This window comes from Cynoglossus semilaevis, chromosome 14, assembly GCF_000523025.1.
Source record: "Cynoglossus semilaevis isolate Cse_v1.0 chromosome 14, Cse_v1.0, whole genome shotgun sequence".
NCBI lineage: Eukaryota > Metazoa > Chordata > Actinopteri > Pleuronectiformes > Cynoglossidae > Cynoglossus > Cynoglossus semilaevis.
In genome coordinates, this window is record NC_024320.1 from 23,127,800 (window position 1) to 23,148,581 (window position 20,782).

General features: G+C 38.8%; 1 protein-coding gene across 1 annotated transcript in view; it reads right to left on the reverse strand.

The window, feature by feature from the left end:
• Positions 1-20,782, reverse strand: part of astn2 (astrotactin 2) — a 220,838-nt gene that overhangs the window by 126,773 nt on the left and 73,283 nt on the right. Inside the window, exon 4 of the mRNA XM_025061990.1 lies at positions 13,081-13,233. Within this exon, the coding sequence (XP_024917758.1) occupies positions 13,081-13,233 (153 nt within the window). The remainder of the gene's footprint in view (positions 1-13,080; positions 13,234-20,782) is intronic.

The window sequence follows — 20,782 nt, forward strand, 5'->3', positions numbered from 1 at the left end:
TTTGAAAAGGTCAGGCTGATTTTGCATGCTTGAACTGTAGAGTTTTAATTCTTCAGTGGTAAAATATATACTTTTCAGCTTCACTTCACACTGAGACCAATCAGCTGGGTCCACAGAAGTCTACGAAGTTGTACTTGAGTTTGAAAAGGGCAGGTATCTCCCGGATGTCAATCTACAATATGAACTTGTGGTAAATTGGATATCAGGTGAAGACTATATTTAGGACTGCGAGCTGAATGGATATTTTAACATGGTACAAATGACACCAGAAGTCCTTTTTTTCTTAAGAAATGCAGATTGGCGTTTCAGCTAGGATTACGTTAAAGCAGCGGGAAGTCGTGCCCTGGCCCCCGCCCCACTGTTTCCCTTCACCTCTGTTGTTATGCCACCTCTGCATATGTATTTCCGTCACCTGTCTTTTGAGCTAATAGGAGATATAGTATGTATCCTTAGACAAAGGGCTGGAAGTGTATTCATTCTTTGTTCGTTGAGTGTAGAGTAAGAAACATGAATGATCTGTCATGTCAAGAGATACTTTTTAAAATAATAAAAAAAAAGGACTATTTTTGGAAGTTGGTCTCTTTTTGGAAAATGCGTGTCACAGCTGCTAAGCCATGAACCCATAGAAATACGCCCCTGCTTTTTTGGGAGTTAAAAGCCCTTCTTGTTATTACCTCATACACCTGTACTGCACTTTGTTTGACAAAGACAAATTTTGCACTTGGACTTTATTTAATTTTGTAATTGTTTAATTTCAAGACAAGGACAAAAGAGAGGTCATGCTTTTTACCTAATTTGTTCAAGTCACAACAGAAATAATAGAAACAGCAGATACTTTTGCTTTGTCACGTAGGATGATTGCATAGGCTGACATACGCCTGGGAGCCATAATGAAGGGCAAAAAGTTCCCAGAAAAAAACAAAAAACAACAGAAAATGAAAGAAAGCAATTGCAGCACAATCCAATGCTTGGCATAAAAATCTGAAAATGTAAACAAAGCCGTCTTCTGCTAATAGTGCCACTTGACAAAATACTTGTCCGCTCCACTTGCCAGCTACTTTCTGCGTGAACTAGCTGGCGAGTTTTACCGATGTAACCACGATATGCTGTGGTTCAAGGACATCGTGAATCAAGGATCTGTACATTTTTTATTACTATTTTAACTGTAATTTTACAGTGAAAATTATAATAAAAAAAATAAATCTGACATTGATTTTTGCACGAACACCTGACCATATTTTTTCTTCTTCAACAGGTTCTTGCCGACTTCCTACGTCTCCATGACTCCCAGGCAGACAGAGTGAACAAAGGACACTCAAAGGAGTGAAACGTGAATTCAACAACACTGATCTCTCTGTCATTTGCATGTTGCTCCATATGCATAAAGGACAGAGTAACATTTCACGGATCACACAAAAGGCTGAGCTGACAGGCCCCCGTGTGTGGTGTGTGATCTGGCTGACAGCTGAATTGTGCTCCCAGGCTGCAGTACAGGTTTGATAAATAACCCACGCAAGAATACGTCTGAAACACGGTGCAGCGGTCTTTAGAAATCTGGCCCAGGGTCTTTTCCATTTCATACTTTTCTTTCAGTTTTCACAACATTTTCTTTGCTTTCAGTCCGCATGTTCTACCTTCTCCATCTCGCTTCAGCTCCCACCCCTGCCCGCCATCACGTCCCTGAAAAAAAACAGATCACTTGAAAATATCAAGACCCAGAACACAAGGACCGAACTCTTACATGTCCACACTACAAATTTCTTCTCCAAGGACAGACGCTCTTTAGTTGTTGAAGTTTCAAAGTTCACTGGACATCGGCAGAGCTAACATTGTGAGCCCTCCATTCAAAACTGACAAAAATACTTTGAAGATCTTATCCTTACTAAGAAGTGGAATCCAAAAACTTTTAATTTAAATTGTACCATCCCTGTCTGGGTACAGGTATAAAGTAGCTCATTCCTTAAATCTTTGGCCAAGACTAGGGATAAAACACCAACATCTTAAGTTTGATAGGGACTAGGGGATGTCCGATAATATCGTCTGATATTAGCATAATTATGTAATACCGGTAGGAATCATGATTGGTTTTTCCTCCGATAATGAAAACCCAATAACGCAATGCATAGGTTTCCAGATGATGCAACCTAATGAGAACCCAATGAAAGTTTATTGCCATGATGACACAGCAGTGAAATGTCTCCTCTGCCTTTGACCCAAACAGCAGTTGATATTGTATCGGTTGATATCGGAATTAAGTGTTTGGACAATATCGTCAAAAAGTAAATATCGGACATCCCTAACACACACACCCATTGGTAAATACTTAACAGGTTGTTGGTGTGACATTTCTTTTGACATTTTGACATTTTGTGCTGGACCGTAAAACCCTGTGTGATTCCAAAATAAGGTCTATTTTTTTTTCCAGCAAGGCTGGTACGGAGCTGAACATTTTGTGCTGGACCGTAAAACCCTGAAGTCCGCGCTTCAAAGACAAAGCCTTTTCCAACACTGAGAGAGCAGAGGGTTCAGACCGTTTTCATTCAATAAGAGCTTGATAGGTTTAAAGATGGGTAAACAAATAGAAAATTATGGAAAGTTACCACAGCATTAGCCTGTACCCTTAGCTAAACTGAATAGCAACCAAGGGTGGAACAGTTAGAGTTGCGGTAAAAATGGTAATAGGTCAAATCGTTTGACCATCAATATTCATAGTTATTATTTTCTGCAAGAGTTAATTTAAAAGAAGTGTAGTTGAGAAGGCAAATATCGGTTGTTAGCGGTAGCACACAAGTTCCTTTTACTGATAACTCTTGTGATGATGTTGGAAAAAAAAACATTTTAAATTTAGCATTCTAGGAAAACTATATAAAGGAAAATAATTGATCATTTCGCCTTTTGGACCAAATGATGGCGGACATTTTCCATCTGCTCCTTAAAAACCCACTGTTGTTTGTAATGTAGAAGCATCCTCAGTCCACAAGTGAGGTCCTGTCTGCTGTGACAGACTCCAGCTCTATTGATCTTGGACTGAGTGTCTGATCTTGTAGTGCTTTTAGATATTTCCATCCTCTTGTGTTCCATCATTTTCCAGTCCTGTTTGGTTTTTTTTTGGACTGTTTGTGCCTTGGGTTGGCGCCAGCTTGTCATGGCTTGTCAAGTTGGGATGGATGATGGAAATGTGCGCTATGGTGAAACAACGCACAGTCTTGTGTGTTGTCGCGGTTTCCGAAACAGCACAAGGAAAACTTGACCGCACTGATAATTTACCACAACATTTTAACTAAATGCTGCTAAAAATGATATTCAGCAGTCGGCAGTCTACATTATATATACTGTATATGTGGGTGTGTGTTTGTATACAGTGTATGCAGATACACATGCAGATACATACATACATACAAATACATGTAAACACACATATATATGCACGTGTGTTTGTATATTTGTATATGCATGTGCATAAACACACGCATACATATGCAAGTATACATACACACACGCAGCACCACAAATAAACGCACGTGTGTGTTTGTATATGCATATATAGGCATACACACGCATATATGTACATAAACACATACATGCACAGACACACACACACACACACATATATGTACATAAACAAACACATACATGCACAGGCACACACACACGTATGTATATGTATATATGCTATATATGTATGTATATATACATATATGTTTGTTTTGTGTGTGTGTGCTTGTGGTTTTTTGATGAAGACTCTCCTATTATATTCTTCCCCAACATATGGTCCTTCCTCCTCCTCCTCCTCCTCCTCTAAAAATACAAGGCAGTTTGAGATGGTAGATCAGAGGCTATTAAATAATGAGTTCCACTAAAACATTTCAAACTTAAATGTATGCTTCCGGATAAAGAGCCAGGACCTAAAAATGTAGTAGGAGGATGAACACGTTATCACTTGGCCCTGGTTGTCAAGTTGATTCAGTACAAGTACACAGTGTTTGTACTGCATCTCCGCTGCACTGAGAACACATCTGCCTTTCATGGAGATAATTGGCAAATAGAAAAGTGTGAGCAGTTTGAAATACAAGGCGGCTGAAAATATGTGACACGCCATCATATGACGAGGTGGATGACTGCACCCTGTGGTCTCTTGTTTTCTCACCTTCTGTGATTCAGCTCACGGAGTAGTACAGACACCTCACAACGGCAGTCGTCTAATGTGGAATATCACATCAGGGCAGCAACACCCGATGTTTTTACTCTGTCTGATGATACTTAAAAGCACCACTTGTAATTCAGGATAAAACTTTTTTTTTTATTCGTTGAATATTTGTCTTTTATTAACCTGAGTTTTTGAAACATCTGTGCCAACGTCACTTTCCTGCTCAGTATAAATATAACCTGGACAAGTCATAACATGGGGCTTGATTTTTTTTTTTACAATCCACAAGCATGATTTTAGCTCTCTGCCTGTTCTTGTCCTCGTCAGATGCTTGGCTCACTATTTGCTGCAAGATGTATCAGATCCAGCTTCAGGACTGGACCTGGTACTGTCAGTCCAACAGGGATTTAAAAGGCCAGAGAATTTATCTCCAGCAGTGGGTAATTCACGCTACGGTCAGATGAGATTATATCGTAAAAGCAATGTTGGAATTTAAAAAAAAAAACAGCTACCACCACTGGGAGAGTCTTTGGAGAGTTACCGTGTCTAAGAGATAAAATCCCATTTAGTCACATCTTGTCAACCTTTGGACTCAAAATATATATATTTTTTAAAACACCACATTTTTGGTAAAAAAGTCTGTTACAGCAAAGGTCACCAACTATGTTTGTTGGAGGGCCAGGATTCATCTGGACAGACACCTCAGGGGCCGGACACTGAAATAAAATCAAATACAAATCCAACCTTTGTCTAACATTAATATTTGATGCTAATTTTGGAATCCAGTTGTGGACCACAGTAGATGGTTTGGGGACCATATGCAGCCCACGATCTGTCAGTTGATAATCTCTGTGTTTTTCTTCTTCTCTTTCAATGTGTTCTTAATTTTCTTCTACCTCGTTCCTTCTTCAGTTCCTTCTTCTCCTCCTCCTTTTCTCATCTCTTTTTTTTTTACAGCTCCTTCACATCCACAAATCTTCTCTGGACACTCTTTTTCTGTCTCCTGCCTTGAAGCCCTTCCTCCAACATCCTCTGTCCCATATACTGATATCTCTTCTCAACTCACGTCCAAACCACCTCTACATTGACTCTGACGTTATTTCCAAACTGTTTTACCTTAGCTGTCACTCCAATCTGCTCAGTTTCTTTTAAGAATCCAAGATAAGAAATCGTTAGTTGGGACTGAAACCATTTAAAGGTTAGTGAAATTGTATACAGTAGAATATATAATGAGAACATATCTGTAAAACTTGATATTTTTCTGCTGTATTACTAAAATAATCATGAAAAATCCATATTCACGATTCAGAGATAAGAACTGTATGAACCTGCAGAGAATGTATCACAGTTCTGACTGGTTCATTGGTTTCATTAACACCCGTCGGGGGCTCAAGTGGTCTGGGTAACTGCCAGAGAATGTAACAAGGATGGAGTCCATGGAGATCAGTCTCTGATGGAGCCGCTGCTCCTCTGATACCCTGAAAGACTCTTTTTTTTTACCTCATCTCAGAGGTCATTATAAACTGTATATTCACAAATACATAGTCTGATCGTCTAATACCAAACATGAGGTTTTTATATTGCAAAGATTCAGTCATGCTCGCAAGAAATATTGTGTTTTAGGCTGATAAAGGAAAGGTCAGGATTTGCTTCAATGTAATGTATACCTGTGGCTAATCTGAGTGAAAAAAAAAACAGTCACACTATCAAAGGTTGGCTAAATCTGCGAAGGCGCTACACTTCATCAATGTCTAAAAAACACTGATAGGGTAGGAAAGGGTTATGAACATGGACATGGGCACGAGCAGCATTTGATACAGGAAGGCCGTTCACATAATATCCTGAAAGAGGTGGGAATCAATACGAGCGTGATCCCTGCAGTGAAACAAACAGGAAAAAACAGGATCTGAAGGAAATGTTCAAAGGAGCACTGTGTATATAACACACACACACACACACACACACACACACACACACTTATGGCAAGGAATCGAATGTCCACAGTCACTGCATGGAATAGGAACAAAGAACAAGTCAGGCTTGGGGGCAGTGAAAACATCACGCAATGGAAGGTGACTGGGTTCGACAACAAGCAGAGTTCAAATGTAAAGGTGATTTAAGAAAAGTTGAGATTTTGAAGTTCATATATATATATATGGATACATTTATATATATATATACGTATACATACAGTTCGTATATACTGTATAGTAACATAACAGGCTAATAAGTTTATGGAGTAGTTACATCTGTACAGTCTAACACAGGCATCAGCAAACTAAGGCCTGGGGGCCAGATGCAGACCAAACAGCTTTTTGTTCTGGCCCGCCAAACCTTTCCAAATTATATAATTTGTTTATATTATCATTATAATTCTGCCTTTCCCCAATAGCTGGTGTAGAAAATGATAGAATTTCCTCCATCTATCTGCTCCTGACCTGACCCCCTGTTCAATTTGAAGACAATTGTTGCCCGCGAGTCACAAGTTTGCCCACGCCTGGTCCAACAGTTACAACCGTCCCTTCAAGGGAAACTGTATCGCTGATGTCACTTGAAATGATGTCTCCGAACCAAACAAACTACTACAGAAAGTGTGACTTATAGTCCGGAAAACCTCTCCAGCATCACAACGACAGACAAAGAATATGTGAATATATTTAGATACATTGGCTGCAACCGCTCTCTTTCTGACATCATTTCTGTGTCTGTAACTAACATGAAAATCATGAACAAATAATAGTTATGGTTGATGAAGCAGCGAATCCACATCTGGATCCATTTTCTTCTCAACAGTGAAAATCGATCACTGCTGAAAATGAAGGCGCGAAACAGAAATAATTTAAGGACACTGTGCAAGACACACACGCACACACACATCCACACATCCACACACAGGGACAAAAGACTTCTTTCATGTGTTACTTCAAAGCATTAATTAAGCAGGGGAAAATCCAGTTGAAAACCACAAAGTTACCTTCATTTTAAGTCACATCATTTGTTGGGACACATGTCGAAGCCTTGAATGAGGAACATGGAAATATAAAACCGTGGATATCGACGTATTAGTCAGTGTCTGCAACTTTCTGTGAGAAAACGTTTCCAAATAGAACGTTCGACCGTGGTTAGAGATTGAACTCTTTTCACCGTCTAAAACAAAAATTTTTTTCTAAGAACCAAAGCAGCTCTGTTAATGGAGGCATCAACTACTGTAGTGCAGGAGGGAGTGAAGTTGTCGTACAACTTGTTGTGAAATATGTGAGAAAACGGAGGCTTGCTAGCCTTAATGTCCCGAAGGAAACTTCAGAGGAATTAATAAAGGTCTATCTATCCACCAATCCATCTAAATAAAAAATCTAAGTAAAGAGTTTCCAAAAACATACGGTGACAATGAGCCAAATCACAATGAAAATGTATGAGGCGGATAAAAAAAAAATAATTCTTTGAATGTTTCATTTAAATAAAAGGTTTGAATAGAAACTCTTGATCAAAGGTCCCATTAATGCTTTTAACAAGGTAGAAAACAACATAGCAGAAAAGTTTGAGGTTCAACCACTCTCCCTGAACCAACTTCAGAGGAGAAACAGCCAGAAGCGACACACAGTATGAAAATTACGGATCATTAGAAACTCTGTTCATTCCGTTTAAAAGATTCCTCTCCAGTGGAACAGCCCCTGGGTCCATCTCAACATGACGGTCTGACTCGACATCCCAGAAAACACGAGAACCTGACACGCCACGTTGGAAAGTCACTGTCACATACCCTTTAAAGGCAAGAAGCAACTACTTCTCTGAGGCAAGAAACAGAGGAGATCACTGAGTGAATCAGTGTGGAACCTGATTGTTCTCCTGGCAGTGAACAGCTCGGTGCCCACGGCCCGGTGCTGGCGTCGGGCCTATTGTGCTGTCATCATGTAGTCACGCTCCCAGAGAAGTGTATGGGCTCCCATAAAAGAGCCCATCACCTGGGCCAGGCCTGTGCTATCATATGGTAAAAGGTCAACAGAAGAAATTGACTCACTTACCCACAATACAATGTGATTTATTCGTCGTGGGAAGTGCGTATTTTAGACACTGGTGTTTCTAAAGAAAAAGAGAAAATCTTTTTGTTGTGATTTAAATCACTTTTTCACCAACAACAGTTTTTTTTTATAAATATTTGCAGAGTGAGACATTAGAAGCTCGTGATGCAGCTGGATCAAACTATATAAATATTTGCAGAGTGAGACATCAGAAGCTCGTGATGCAGCTGGATCAAACCTGGGGTCAGGGACCAGGTGGAGTACTACCCCTGCACCACTCCAGTCCTCTAACACCTTGTTATTTGGAGGTATCAGCTGGTGTAAGGTTACAGAGGAATTTCCAGGGATTCAGAAATAGCGTCATGATATTTCTGGATAGTTTGGGTCAAATTAAGGAGTTTTATTAGAAAAGTGACTTCACTCAGAAAGACACAAACCTCCAAACACAACCATTAATGGGAGAAAAAACTGCAAATATCTACAGAATGTCTTGGCTGGAAATATTTGCTAAGGAGGATAGTGCTGCTGCCTCACTGATAACTGGTTCACTAATAACTAGTTCACTGGTAACTGGTTCTGATAACGGGCTTTTCCAGGTCCTCCCAAATTAAAACCCTCCAGGTATTTTAAATGTTTCTTTAAACATGCAAACTCTGCTTGATAATAGAATATATGAAGTATGAAGTTTTTTGTTTTTTTTTACTATTCCCTGTAGTGATTTGTGTAATATGTCCTCCAGGGAAAGCCCACAATGCCTGGCATGATGAAAAAGTAGAAAAGTCAAGGTTGTGACTGTTGCTAAAAAAGAAACCATGTGCATGAGCCAACGCTTTTTTGTCCAGGTATCAGCGAGTCCTGGAAGAAAATAAACAAGGGCAAAATATGCTGACAGGGAAATGAGCAATGTTTGCACAAAGCAGAATTTGAATATGCAGACTTATGGAGCCTTAAGAATAGAGGAGATGAGCAGCTGCAGGGTTTAGCTGAGCAGACATTACTGCAGTTTTCAGCCTGGAGTGTACACACAATGTAGGAGGTCTGTAGTCATAACCTAAAGGTAAACCAGGCAGTCATATCACAGACCCCCCCCCCACCCTCCTCCCCCACTCCCACGTGCTTATGTTTTCAGATGCTACTCGTTAGTTGCTGATTAGCGATTAGCTTTCTATTCCAATTTCCAAGGCTTTTAAAAGAGAAAAAGAAACTGCAGAAAATAAATATTCTGACAAGTTGTCCTTAAACTGCAGGAAGTTTACCCCACCACCAACGCTCCTCTCACCCCCAGCTGCATCAAACACTCACAGTTCCTCTGTTCAGTACCCAGTGTTCCTCCTACTCAGATGTCAAGGACAGAAGCTTTGCTCTTGTACAAACTGGCCGACTGTACTGTCGGTGTCCTCATTACTGGCTCACTGTGTTTGTGTCACACATCAGAAATGTTGTACTGTACAAGAAATGGACCAAGGAGACGTGTCATCACAGAGGACACGGTCGCGGCTAATTATCTAGTTGTGGTAAAAAGTTGAATGCAGGGTTTGGAAGAATTTTGTTTTTGTTTTTGTTTTTAAATATAGTTGAGTTAGAACTGGACTTTTTATACATTTGCATATATATGTATATATGTGTAAATTACATTATATTACATTACATTGAGAAGACACTTTTATCCAAAACAACTTATAATTTGTGACCAATAGGGGGCAGGATTTTTGCGAAAGCTCAATTCTCTGCAATTCCAGTTCCTGAGTGACGCAGCAGTAATCAACAAATTTTTACTAAATAAAAGCCGGTTATCAACAGACGTTTTCAATAATAAAAAAAATGTAAAAAACTGCCTTAAAGCACAATAACATAATTGCTGGCATTAACTAATGAGTTAACGCGATAATAAAGTTTATCACACATATATACACATATGTGCATATATGTGTGTGTGTATATATATATATATACATATATATATACATATATACATATATATCTATCACAGAGCTACTGGAAGCAAATAAATGACTCCCACGAGTGGTTGGGTACTGTCACAAATGCATTCTGGGAAGTTCCAATAATTTCGAAATGTAAGGGTTGATCCCACATGTGCCTCCAAACACTGTTTCCTGATGGTAAAAAAAAGCTCCCAGATTGCAGAGATCACATGTTCCTGTGTCTATTCCCCAGAGTTCAAACTGATGCAGAGATTAGGATAAATATGAACTGAGAGAAAAGTTTTAAATTAAGTTTTGTCTCTGTGATGGAGTGGCCACATTTAGCTACAAAGGCCCACCAAGGAGGCAGACTAAAAGGATATAAATAATGAAAAAGAAAAATGGAAAAAAGTTGATCAGACTTATGTGAATGTGTTAATGTGAATATTTCACAGTGTTTTTGAAATCTATTTAAAAATAGGTAAACCTTCAGCAGCCTCACAGGCTGTGACCTCTCTTCTTCTCTGTCACTTGTGCACATTTCACTTTCTAAACTTCCCGTCACATTGTGTAAACGACACAGATGGTGTTTTGCACACCACCTGCTAATGTTTTTTCGTTGCACCTGCAGGATACAGATCCCTGTCCCGTACAGCGTCACTGCTGTCTGTAATGTGACCCATTAGTCATCGCATGATGGTGTTGTGACACAAACAAAGTTATTTATTGGTAACAATAAGAAATAAAATCAAGGAGGAGACGATTCCTCACAAAACGCTCCCTTGAGGAGGATGTACAAAAGAACTGCAGCTGTGACAAGATTCAGTCTGAAAAGAAAACAACAAAACAAACAAAACAATTGTTTAAACACAGCCTTTGACGTCTCTACCTTGTGAAATCATATGAAAATCTTTTTTCATTCTATTTAATGTTGAGCGTGGCAAATGATTGGTAACTATTGAAGTCATGATGTCGCCATAAACAAATGTTTTGGACAAACAAATTAAAAAATGAATTATTATTATTAATAGTCAGCCTTGAACAGAAAATATAATAGAAAATAACTGCAATATACAAAAATAAGATATTTAATTAACTAATGCATTCAATCAAAACAAATGTGAAAAACTGGGCTAATTGTGTGAACATGAAAGAGGTGAACGAGTTCAACAAGTTCCTGATCTTATTCTGCTTCACTGAGTCTATTCATACACAATGACACAAACAACTAAACAGACGCCAGAGGAAAAAGCTGAATGGCTGTGTCTTCCTTTGCTAGGTTCCGTCGTCAGACTCAATGTCAGTGTTAGCTTCTCCCGCACTGTTTGATTGTCACTTCTGGCTGCACACTTTATAATCTGGAATTCTTTATGGAAGTAACAATGTTGTTTCTATTGTATTTATGGATTAAAAAAAGTCCTAAATGTTAGCTTCTCCCGCACTGTATTTATGGATTAAAAAAAGTCCTAATAATTTAGTTGTATAATGTCTTTTAGGTGCGCTACAACAGTGTCCAGTTGTAATGACTGTAGAGCGTGCCCTCTAGTGGCTATAGATGATTTGGGGTATGTTTTTGATATACAAGTCGCAGGGTCAACAAGACTAATACAAATGTGTGACTTGTCTTTAAACAGAGCAGAAAATCCAGATTTTTTTTTTTCATTTTATGACAACAAACCCGTCGTTTCATTCAATGTCAAAGGAAATCCACAGAAATAAAGAAAAAGAAAATTTGAGACGGAGAAAACAATCTAAAACACACGACATTGATGAGTCACCTGCACAAGAAAGTTTGAAGTAATTCAGGGATATCACTGTTCAAACCTAAAGTATTTAAATCCAAGAGCAGAGATTGTTGTGAAAGTCGAGTCTGACTTTGTCGTGTCTTTATATTTTGCGTAAATCCTGGTCATTTACAGAGATTTACAATCCAAACCCCCTTCAATAAAACCAAAGTTTTCGATCTGATAGTACTGCACAGAGTATCATTTCCCCATTGTTTACACAGCAGTACTACACTTATAAACTGTCATGAGCTGTGAGAGTTTACTGCCGTAAACAAACGAGCAACTCTCCCCAAGACTCCCGGCAGTAATCAACTCATATTGTTACTTTTTGAAGTGGTGAAAAACAAAAATTTGAGATATGTACATAAAACCACAGTAGAACCACAGGAAAAGCAGCCAGTTCAAACCAGTTTATAAATTCAAGACTAGTAATAAAGAGACTATCATCAGAAACTGTCTGCATCAGTCTGTCATCAGTTTCTATAATAAATGACTGACTGACAGCTTCAGCCAGACTGAACATTCAGGTTCTTCCTCAATTAGCACCTTCATTAGGTTTTAGTAGAAAGATTGGGTTTAAAGGAGCATCGGTAAATAAAAATTGTTTAAGGAAGTGAAGACATTATGTTGAAGGTTCCAAAGATGGGGACTGGTGGCCTTCATGGGGACACATACGTTCTGAAAGCGGGAATCAACAAGGCAAAACAAATATGATGAATATTTTCTGAATTATTCGTAGACTTGTCTTAGTACCCTGCACTTGGAGGCGGGAAAGACGGTCTGGAGACTTCATTAAAGCATGCTGGGCATTGGGGTGCTATCTTAAAGTCCAGATTCCAGGGCTAATATGAGTGTAAACACTCTGCGCCCGGGCCTGTTACGGTGCTATTGGATGAGGTGGTCCAACCTCGGAACACAGGGCCATTGACAAGACATTAGGGGCCTAAAGGGGACAGGAGGGAGGGGGCAATTGGCACTTTAGTGTAGCACGGAGCATCTTGAGCTTAATGTGCTTTGGTGAAACTAAAACTCACAAAACTATATCGACTGTGTATCAAAAGTTTAATCAGACTAATTCCACATGAACTTATGCGACTTAGGTGTTTGTTTCCACAGCTTTGATACTGTCATTCTGTTTCCTTAGATCAGTAGGAGCGGTACAGGAGACTCAACAACAGTTCCATCTGATCAGCGATCGGTCTTACCTGGTGGGTGGCTGGGGACCCTTCGTCGGCCCGTGGATGAGCTGTGCATTATATGCTGGTAGTGAGACATGTCCTTTGGTGTGTTGGGGACACGGAAACTGTCCTGGAATCTCTGCATCAAGTCCTCCACTGATTCGGTGTTTGGGTCCAAAGCTGAGAAGATGAGACGTGAAGAATGGTAATTATGATAAAGAATTATTTTCCAGCTCGTCCCTCCACCAGGGGTGACCAGGGATCAACGCAATAATTATATTCATATTATATAATTAACAACAACAATAATTATTATTATTATAGCGAGGTGCACTATCACCAGCCTGCCCTTTTCATGAACATTTTTTTTTCTTCCCTTTTATTCTTTTTTTCCCCCGCGGTCTTTAAATGATTCCAGCTATTCATTATTGAGTCGTCACTGCAGGGTTCCTGCCAGTTCGACCCCTGACGACTCGGTCTCGCTCTTCCTGATGAATGACTCCAAAACAAGTGGCAGTAGAGTGAGAGACTTCGCAAACCCCTTTTTCTTTCATTTTGAATGCACAAAAGAATAGCAGAGGGAATCGCTGCGACTCGTCGAGACCCGCGTCGGCTCATTAAAGCCAGCGAAGGGATTAACGGCGAATCGCAGTCGGCAAGAGACAATAAACAAGGGCACAAGTGTCAGCTGCTTGTGACAAGGACTCTTCCATATTTGATCTCCTTTTTGACGTGTCTATCCTGTAATACAGAGACAATTTTATTGTTTTTTTTTGTTTTGTTTTTTACTTTTTATCTGCAAATAGACTGTGCATAATTTATGAGGTGTTAAATAAGCAGACTTCAAAAGACACAGCATCCATCACTGGCAATAGTACCAATTATCAAACTTCGTCAACATCTTTTGATGTGCCATCATGGCTTTAAGGTGAAATGTTGCTCCTATTACATCAGTGGTTTGCAAAGTGAGGGGCGGGTCCCTCCAGGAGGACATCACTATTATGGTTGGGGGCTTTTTTTTTTTAGATTTCTGGAGGAAAGCTAACATTGTTCTTGACCTCACACGAGTTCACGTTACAGTAACACGGACCTTAAACATCTGTTTGATTGTTAGGAGAAACATTGGCGAGAACCGTGACAGCAGCAGTGGTTGTCGTAAAATTGGTAAGAAAAAAAGTCTTCCATTTTTACACAGTGATTTGTTTCAGATATTTTATCTTTCTACAAGTAGGTGGCGATCTTTACAACAGTGTTTTTTATGTTTCTAAAATATTCTTCAACAGACAGTTGACCTTTCTTTCTTAAAGAAAACTCATTGCATTTTTTAAATAGATTTCTCAAGATTCAGAACTATGAGTATATTCACAAATAATTTAAGCCTTTTTTTGTTTTATTTTTTACTTGTTTTGAATACGAGGTTAAGTTTAAAAGTCAGATGATACTGTATTATTTCTAAAGATATACAATTTAATTCCCTGAAACAGGAAAAGACACGTTTCTCAGGCATCTCCAGTGACAGCTTTAAAAAGTTTCCAGAGTTGAGGTGAGTTTCGTTTAATTTCATCAGCTTTTTCAGAAGAAAATCACAATCAGTGCAAACTTCTGAATGAAACCTAAATGGAATCATGTTAAAAATTGAAAAGTGTTGGAACATTTATTAATCCAACCCTACCTGTTTGTTTTTCTGAAATTAAAAAATATTTTTGAAAAGAACTTTATTTTAGTTTTTTGACAAAAGAGAAGAGAAGAATAGGTCGTGACCTGGTGTGAAAAACATCCACTTTTCTATGAAATTCCCTGATGGAAACAACTCCTGCTGGAGTGGAGTGGAGTTTTTAATTCTATTTTTATGAACAGATTTTTTCACTTTGTCTTGGTCATTTTTTAATTAGTGTTTAGTTTATATTCTTCTAATGACATATACAGTATATCACCTGTCATTTCATCGTCAGTGTAGCTGCTGTGTGAGCAACACTGCTGTGTTTGACATATCACTTTTTTAGCTGCTGATACTACAGTACAATATCATAAAACCTAGAATTATTTACATTTTTTCAGTGTTGTCTGGTCTGCTATGCATAAAAAATAAACCAAGGCAATCAAGTGAATGGCCTCTACCTTTATATCTTTTCATGAGAAATAATTCATTCAATTCACCTATGAATGTTTAATGAGATTACAATGACATTATTATATTTAAAAAATTGAACCTTGGGTATTCAATTCGAGCAAGCTGCTTACATATACATATATACACTTATATATAAATATATATACATATATGTATACAAAAATGTATATAGGTATATATACATATATACATATATGTATACATGTATATATATATATATGTATATGTATACACAGTTAAGCATTTATTTCAAACCAAGTCACTGCTGTTAAGATTAGACTAATTTCCTGTTGCAGGGTTTGCTAATAAAACTGACGGAAATTGTTCTCAAACAGTTTCCTAGCAACAGTTAAAAAAAATTCAACTTTTTCTTATGGAAACAACTTCTATACGACCAATTCCAGGTGCGATTATTAATATAATGATAAAAAACATATTCATTTTGTTGTGATTGCTGTTCGACACACATGCCCATTAGGTCTCCTGTTGTGAGGCCATTACACTCCTGCTGAGTGGCCGTTGGCTCCACACAGCATCTCACACATTTGCACACATTGTAAATAACCTCGGCCTGTAAGTGCTGCCGCCCGTACTTTTATTTGGTATGGTAATTAGCTTGATATCTACCAGAGAGAAACATTCACTCCAGTGCCGTTAGTGCATATATATATCCTGGTTTACACAACAGTGGGGATTTCTTTCAATTATGTTGTCTTCACACATGGGAACGTCTTGCACCTCTCCAACTTTTGTATCTCCTCTCCCCTTTAGTTACATCTGCATCTAATTAAAAGCCTCTCTGAGCTCCACTGAAAACCTTCATATTATCACACGGTGATAATTCCATTCAAACAGGTGAATTCTACTTCCTGTAAAGTCCAACATGTGGAGATGAGATGGCATCAGACTGCAGCAGAAAACACGATCTCAGTATAGATTGTATTTTCGATACATGGCGAAGCGCTTCCATTGTTAGAACATGAAAGAATAGAAGTTGCCCCTTCACTCACAACCAGAAAATGACACTCTTGTGTGGAAAAAAGACGAGAAAAAAAAGAAAAAAACAAAACAATTTTTGTCCATTCTCTGTCCTCGTGTACAACACAGCGTGTCCTTGGTAACGAGAAATAATGGCTGCTGTGAAGGTGCTTTCTCTATTATGCAGTAGTATTGCAGTAAGTAATACTCACTGTATGCCTAGTGTGGCCAGATCAGAAATGAAGAACTGTTGTACTGTCTCTTTAAATAGATTGTATTTCTAACCCAAACTACTGTATGCACTAAAGAACCTTAAACAACACATGCTAAAACTAGTATGTATATATTAAAACTTGAAGGACCTACTTCTATTACAACTTTTGCACACAACGCTTCCATCATGACCTACTGCATGAAACCCTGTCTAGAGTTTTAGGAGTATTTCAGTAGATACTAAGTTGAAACAATGCAAAAGACCAAAAGTCATTCCAAAATGTCTGTTTCAAACATTGGAAAACTGAGTTTAGACAGAGACCAAGAGACTCTCTTCATTTCTGTTTTGCCACAAATACTGATACTGTGTCATCACTCTTAATAGACTGATATTTCAGTCAAATACTCGTACTAGTACTTGACCGTGTTTGAACATACCGCAAATCAAGTACACAAATTGTACACCGATTAGTTTAAATTTAAAAAAGAAACACGTAAAACCGAAGTTCTTCAGTCCAAAGTACAGACAACTACCTAACTGTTAGCTTCTATAATGTGGTAGTTGGGCAGGGCATAAAAGCCAGTGTGTCGTTTTAAAGTTTGAACTTCTCTCTGTTTCTGGGATTGTTGTTTTTTTGTTTGGACGGATGAGTCACCAACATAAACCCACAGAGGAAACCTCAACTGCATGAAAACATGTTTTTTTCCAAGACATGATCACAGCAATTTTATTAAAATATATTCATTTAATCTTTGCGCTAAGATAATACAAATTACCTCCTCGCCTCAACGATCACCTGATATGCTGTTTTGGAGCCGAGAATGAAACAAACCCCTAAAAACACAGAGACGTTTGGACTTGATTGCTGAAACAGATGGTCCTTTATGTCATCACAGAGCCACAGCACGGCTGGGAGAAACGACAGTAAGACACACACTTCTGAATAAAAAGTGTGTTTATGTTCCTCCCTGAAATGTTTCATTTCGTTGTTATTACTCCCTCTTGCTCCTTGGTGTCAGGCTTGCTACTAATTTATTTTGCACTGACATTTGTTTTCCCCCCTCGAGTCCCTGATTCACCCCTGCTTCTCATTTCCAGCCCAGTGTCAGGTGAAGCTCCGGCGTCTTCATCTTCACCTTTTCATCTTCCTTATCTGCAATCGCTCCCTTATCAGTGCTGAGTGTGTGTTAGCGCCACCTTATATGTGCCGGCTGTCAACAGCTTGGTGTCTCACTCTGGTCCGACTGTTCCTGGTGGTCTCCCACCAAAACCACCGTGCTGTTTATCACAGGGCTGTTAAATCAGTACATTTTCTAAATAAACCACTTTTTAAACTTTATTCTGTTAGTATTGATGTCTGAGAGACGTATATTTTTTAAATACATGCCAGATACAGTATCTTTATATGGAAAAAGTAAATGGAAATTAGCAGATGCTCTATAAACAAAGTATGTTATTATTTATTTGACTGTCCGGTACTAAAAAAAACATGGACCATTACTGGTCCATGGGCCAGGGGTTGGGGACCCCAGCCAGAGAGTACATCTATACCCCGATGGTGCCATTCTTAAAGATTCAGCTTGATTTAACATATTGTGTATATTTGTGTACATATGTACTGTGTATATATAGTGAGTACAACAAAAGTCTTATTAGTCCTGCAGTGGATGAATCTGCACATTACTGCAGCCAGGGCAGTAAAGTACGCAGTAAGAGGAGTCGGTGGAATTGAAAAGTAAATGTACGCAGACTAATAAAAGACATTAGAGTAAATGCAATGTTTAAAACATTAAAAGTATTATAATATATAGAACAAACATATTTTAAATATAGAATAGAGGCTGATGTTGGCATTACTCTGTGGTGCTTAAGGAATGTGTACTGCTGCGTCAGCAGTTTTCATTGTCAGACTTGGAAATGTATGTACTGTATATATTTGTTTGTCTGTATCCCGGGGGATCGATGGTTCAAGCCCATTTCACACATTTGCCTGAAACACACAAAAGGTCTTGGGTTCGAGTCCAAGAAGAACCATTGTACTTGGTACATCCTGTTGCAGCAGATATGCTGCTAACGCGACAATATTAGCGGTTCCATAGTGTAGTGGTGAGCACATCTGCCTTACATCCAGGGGAACCTGGGTTCAAGTCCCACAGGAACCACTTTCCCTTCTTCTCAAATAGTGGGGCGGGCCCCCCATGGGGGGGCGCGATGAGGTGCCAGGAGGGGCGTGATGGGCTGCCAATGGAATATGGCATGCTGGACATAAGTGTAATGCTTGAATGATAACAAGCCTCCAGTCACTAGGTGGCAGCAAGTTATACAGTGGTTTGTACAGATATATACAAATGTACATATGTAGAAAATATACATGTTATCAGGGGGAAAAATATTTGAATATGATTAAAGTTAAAAAAAAATGACTCAGATAATTAACTAAAAAAAAAACCAAACTGATTACTTTGGAAAAAAGGGGAAAAATCCACACCTGAGAACAGATGCTGAGGATTCCAAAAATACACACGTGGATATCATGACAAAATCTAATATAATGACGCTCTGCACATTCACAGAAAGTGATACCCAGCAGCAGCAGCAGCAGCAGCAGCAGCAGCCTAGGCAGCAGAAATGTCAGCTTAAAACACGTCCAAGGATTCGGTACTCTAGAAAGTCCCAACGAACAAAACCAGGCTGATACAGCCGACAAAAAGTCTGTCAGAATCTGAAACCGTTTGACCATGACCCAAAGTTCATTCAACGACGTTTAACCCTTTATTTCTATTCTAACTGGTTTCTCCTCCTGTCATAATAAGAGACAATTTTTTTAACGGCCTTTTTATTATTCTCTCTACAGAAAGGCAGACAATGGAGATGTATGGTCTGTAGATACAGATTCATGACACCTAGATACAGTATATATATTTGTCATACATGACAGAAATATTTAGAAAACTGGCTGATGAAGCAAATCATGGAACTATAGATATTATTTGAATATTTTAGTTTTAAAAGCTAGATTTGGCTCTTAAAAAATATATTGTTCAAAAATATTCCATTTAATTTTTTTTTTATTTCAACAAAATGAATTGTCACAAAGTTCAAAAAGTCCAATAATGATGAGCCAAATGGCTTTGTTGACCAAGGTCAAAAAGTCCATAGTTCAAAAAGTCCAATAATGATAAGCCAAATGGCTTTGTTGACCAAGGTCAATTTTACAGGACATTTTAAAAACTACAGCGGATGAGAAGGTGATTCAAAATGTATTTCAGAATCAATCATCCGTCCATCATTGAGTTAATTAACACAGCCATCCAGGTCGGACGGATGCAAAAAGGACAAAAGTGTGAAGGAGAACGATAGTGAAAAAAAGAAGGGAAAAGAATCCATCTATCCATCATTTAGCCACTCATCCATCCATCCATCCATCCATCCAGCCACTTAACCATCCCATATCCACCGATCCATCTCTCCATCCATCCATCCACATAGCTTTGCCTTATCATCCATCCATCCATCCATCCATCCATCCATCCATCCATCCACACCAAATATTCCCATCTCTCCCCTAATACAGAATTATTACTACATCATCCTCACGTATCGACTTCAGGCCAGTAAACTACCAACAGTGAAGTGAATGTTGGGACAAACTTTATCCACTTAAGACTGAAAACAAACACTGTCATTGACTGACATCCTCTCACACATTCATTGTGGAGCATCTGTGAACCAGCCTTGAATATATTTCCTTTTCTCAAGAATCCCGCTCAATATTCCAATCACATTCACATTCAGGGAGCCCAATGGGGCACAAGGGAAATAATGGGAACCCTTTTGTAGACCCTACCATCCCCTACTGTTTTATTTCAGAGAGAATCATCAGAGGGAAGAGAAAGACGCTGCATGCAAAATTAATTTTGAGGTTTTTCTTTTCTTTCTTTTTTTGGATTTTGTTTGATTTGATATCACACACAGATGTACTGTATATCGGGAAGTATACATAGATACTCTGTACGTCTCAAGGCTGGCAGAGCACGTGTGATTGATGGAGAGGAAATAAGCGTTAAGGCTGACTTGAGCAATTTCTGTGATTTATTAAAATTCGCCATTTCTCCTATGAGAGTACTTCAGCTCGACCGTCTGAGGAAGCTCTGACAGCAGTTCCTCCGACACTGTGACAGGTACACGAGGAGAGAGTGAAGAGGTCGGACAGATACAAAGAAAAAGACAAAAGTGTGAAGGGGAATAACACTTACAGACATGAAAGGAATGTGGCTGAGGTAGCCGGGAAGGTAGAGAGGAAGAAAAAAAAGAAAAAGAAAAGGTCAGACAAAGGATGCCATGGAGGAGGAAGGTAAAACAAACAAAAAAAACAAAAACAACGAGAGGCAGACAAGGGCAAAGGG